Consider the following 3,980-nt stretch of genomic DNA (forward strand, 5'->3'; position numbering starts at 1 on the left):
TAGCTTAATGCCAGTGGAGAAAAGTACAAAGCGTTCATTTTGATTAACAGTCAAGACTTCAAGGTTACATAAATGTGAGAGTGCCGCGCGGCAGTTATACAGAAAAGGGAAAATAATATAAAATATATGCTAAATAATATAAAATAGTTACAGTACCAAGTCTTTCAGCCTGCAGCCCTCCTTGTGGATCCGAAATCTTTGCAGCAGGGAAGCAGTGCAGTAGTGGCACTACTCTACTGCTGCCCAAGTTCCAAACATTTTGGAAACCGCATGGGCTGGGTAGCCCGGTCCTATGTGCTAGGTCTGGTGCACAGGGTAGTGTGGGCTTCCATCCTGGCAGGCAGAGGCAACATGGGGCCAGAAGACTGAGCACCAGGAGCTACCTACCTTAATGCAGCCAGACCAGGTATTGTCACACTGTGCTGCAGTATGAATCTACACCTTGTGCATCCCTTTTGTAGTTAGATGAATTATTGTGGCTTATGACCACCTATTTTTTATCATCAGTGAAAAGAGCAGGTTTGTGCGGCAAGCTAATAGGGTAAGAGTTGTTCTGTAGTGCTGACCTCTTCACTGTGTCATCCCTTTTTAATTTTCTTTAATAACTTTATTTTTCCTGCTTGTCAAACAGACCAAAAATACATAGACTTGAACTTATGTAGTTCAAGTAAAGCAGCAGAGTTGGTGATTAAATTGTTGTAATTCTGTGTAAGATGGATGTTGTCATTTATTCCAGAGCACGCTGCCTATCTTGGAAAACCCCTTTTCTAAGAAAGTGCGATCCATCATGGACATGCTGCAGGCACAGAGATCCCGCTACATGAAGGTAAAGACCTTAGAGCCATCTAAGTCCAACAGATTAAGCACCTAAAACGCATCTTGGATGGAATTAACTTAAACACTAACCTTTTCAGTACTTTGCCAGTATAGTTACTTGGACAATTTAAGTTCTGTTGCTGCCCACGCCTAGAGCTGCTGCAGTCTTGATTATGCTGAGAGACTTGGTGCCTGTCTTGTAACCAAGTCTATTTGGGATTCACAAACTTGGCTTCCTACACCTTAGTCCTCTGAGTAGCCTGATACAGCAAGCATGCTTCACACTCACCAACAATATTGAAATTGCACAAAGAACAGTAGCTAGGACTTCTTTTATTAAAACATTACAGGCAGGAAAGATGCAGACCTTTTATTTAGTAGTATAGGGATTAGAACACTTGCCCAGGAAGTGGAAGGACCTGGGTTTTAGGTTCTTCCAAGTCTGAAGGGGTTTCAGAACCACATCTACCTTCCAAGAGGCTATGAAGTTACAGGTGGCATTGGTATAAGGTTGCTTTCCACATATCCTTGATTTTTAAAACATTTTTAATCACCAAAGTTGCTAGCTGAAACTAACTTGTTTGTTTGTTTGTTTGTAGTTAATAATTGTGAAGCAAGAAGATAAGTTTGAGATGCTGTTCAAACATTTTCTGGTGGAGGACAAGAGTATGAGTGGGGGGGCTTCATATGTGGACTTCCTCTGTCACATGCACAAGGAGATTCGACAGCTACTGAGCTAGAGGAGGGACTGATGCTGGACTCCAGCAGTGATGTTTGTCTCCACTAATCACCTGATCCATGGGCTCAGCTCCCTCCAGAAGGACAACATAGAAACCTGTACAATTCCATAATTTTTAATACATGTTGCATATGCAGAGATCCTTTCAACTTCTCCCAGCCACATTTGAGAGAGATGCAAAAATTTCCTGGTGAGGGCTGGAAAAAGGCGTTTGATCCCAGGTCTTTTACCTGTAACTAAGTTGTTTCCTGTGCTTGGCAGGAATCTACCCCCTATGCTCGCTAATCCTGTCGTAATGAATGTAGTTTCTCAGTTCACTGTACATGATTCAGTATTGGGTGAAAAAGCGATAACTTCAAAATTACTGGTAGTTGCTGTGTATTTGTGTGTGCGCACATGCTCCAAGTGTGAAGAAGAGCTAGGTGGGGAGGACAGGAGGCAGGCCACCCTGCTGGATGGTGGGAGGTGGAGCAGCTCAGCATTTTTCAGTCTCCTATTTTAAGGAAAAACATGACTTGCCAAGTACAAACTGCAGCATGTGGCCCTCTGGACCAGGAACCTTTTGAGTTGAAAAAGAAATGAGCTGAGGGGGCTAGCAAGGTCCTTCCAAAATAGTCACTGTAGCAAGAACTGCTGTGTTGGCATGTATTAAAGTAAGTAACTGGTGAGTACAATCAATAGCTGAATTAGGAGAAGGATAGAATCAGTGCCTCCTGCTGGCATGAATGGTACCCCCTCAAATACCTTCCTTTGGGAAAAGCAGCCTTTCCATCTTACTGTTCTGTGTGGAGTCACTCTACCAGTTCTGATTTCTAATGGCCTCCCCCTTTTTTCCACTAAGATCTTACCTAGACTGTCCAGTTGGTGGAGGTCATGATGCCTGTCCTCATTTATATACAAAATATTTTTTTGCATGGTGATATGTGGCTGTGTGAGAACAGGCACTACAGGGGCAAGGAGGCAGCTTTTCCCAATCCAAACGGTTGTGAATCACAGCACATAAGAATTTTAATTTTACTGGTACAAATATGAGACTGAGTTGTACTCTGGAGTGCAAGGAAGTGAATACAGGAAAAATAAAGTTAAAAATGCACCACAGAAGGTATTACCAAGTACCTGCTGGAAAGGGTCTGGGGCTAAAGCAGAAGGTATTTTCAACCCTGGATGTTTTTATTCTCTAGTTTTATCTCTTGAACCATCTACATAGGAACTATTGTATAAGCCTGTTTGCTAAACTAAAATACCTCAGACAGATTGATCCATCCACCTTTTAGTTGGCTTTACTGACCACTCCACTGCTTGGTTCATCTAAGATGGAGGACAGGACTCCTGCAAAGGCAGTGTGAGTCTAAATCAGATTGAGAATTCTAAGGGCTTGTTCATTAATTTTTGAAAGTAGACTAATGTGTCTAACTTGAACACACAACTGTTCTTGCAATACTCGGGATTTAATGAGGAGGCAAGAACACTGAAAGTTGAAGGAAAAAATCAGTGAAATTTGGGGTGTTTTGAATGCTGATAGCAGATATGTATTACCTGGACTTCGCATTGCAATGTAGGGACCTTGTGTAAGATGTATTCTTCCGAACAGCTGTCTGTGGTTTTAGTTCCGTGACCTGTAGCCTATATATAAATCTGAGGGTTTTGTTTGGTCTAATGTTGCAAGTTTGTCCTGCCTAACAGCAAGACAACTCCACATACAAGGGACTATGAGCACTATAATGGGTACACTTTCAAGGTGTAGCGGACAGAATCTTCAGCATCTTTTTGTATGACTATAGCTGACACTTTTTTTTTTTTTTTAAAACCCACTTACTGCCTCCAACCAAAAATCTAAATGTTTTTAACGAGCGAAGAGACGGCTTCCCAGGAATGTAAGGCTCAGCAACCAGACTTCCATAATACTAACTTCTAGCATTAATATGAGGGGAAAATAAGATCATAAGTGAACCTTTCATTTTCTTCACTCTTGGGTTTTTTTTCCAATGCATCTTTTAATTTGTAAAGAAATAAAAAAATATATATATTAAGATGTATTTTATGTCATTGTTAGTAAATAAATATTTCTTATTTTTCCAAGCACTGTATTTCGGGGGGGGGGGTGAGGGAAAAAAGAGATTGGAAGGCCTGGAATCTTGTTGTTTTCCCTACCGTGCCCTGCATGATGCAACATTCTGACAATAATGTTCAATATACTAATCACTTCTTTTTCTTGTTTGTGATGAATGGTGGTTAGCATTTCAACTGGAATCAAAACACATGAGGTGCTGTTCAGTTTTAGTATTAGCCTAGATGGAGATAAAGGTTTCATAGAATCATAGAAGTAGGGTTGGAAGGGACCTTGTAGATCTTCAAGCCTGACCCCCCCCGCCTGCGTGGGAGAAAAAGACTGGACTCAAATAAGTCCAGCCAGGTAGTCATCAAG

The 3,980-nt window shown here is 41.4% G+C and overlaps 1 protein-coding gene across 4 annotated transcripts in view; it reads left to right on the top strand.

Annotated features, from left to right (window-relative positions):
* Window positions 1–3,634, top strand: part of SEC24C (SEC24 homolog C, COPII coat complex component) — a 58,359-nt gene extending 54,725 nt beyond the window's left edge. For all 4 annotated transcript variants that reach the window (XM_019555921.1, XM_019555922.1, XM_019555923.1 and 1 more), the window contains 2 exons: window positions 737–826; window positions 1,416–3,634. In XM_019555921.1, the coding sequence (XP_019411466.1) occupies window positions 737–826; window positions 1,416–1,556 (231 nt within the window). In that variant the 3' untranslated portion in view covers window positions 1,557–3,634. The remainder of the gene's footprint in view (window positions 1–736; window positions 827–1,415) is intronic.
* The last annotated feature ends 346 nt before the right edge of the window (window positions 3,635–3,980 follow it).

The sequence above is a fragment of the Crocodylus porosus genome, unplaced genomic scaffold (assembly GCF_001723895.1).
Source record: "Crocodylus porosus isolate Cpor-Errol unplaced genomic scaffold, CroPor_comp1, whole genome shotgun sequence".
Taxonomy (NCBI): Eukaryota; Metazoa; Chordata; order Crocodylia; family Crocodylidae; genus Crocodylus; species Crocodylus porosus.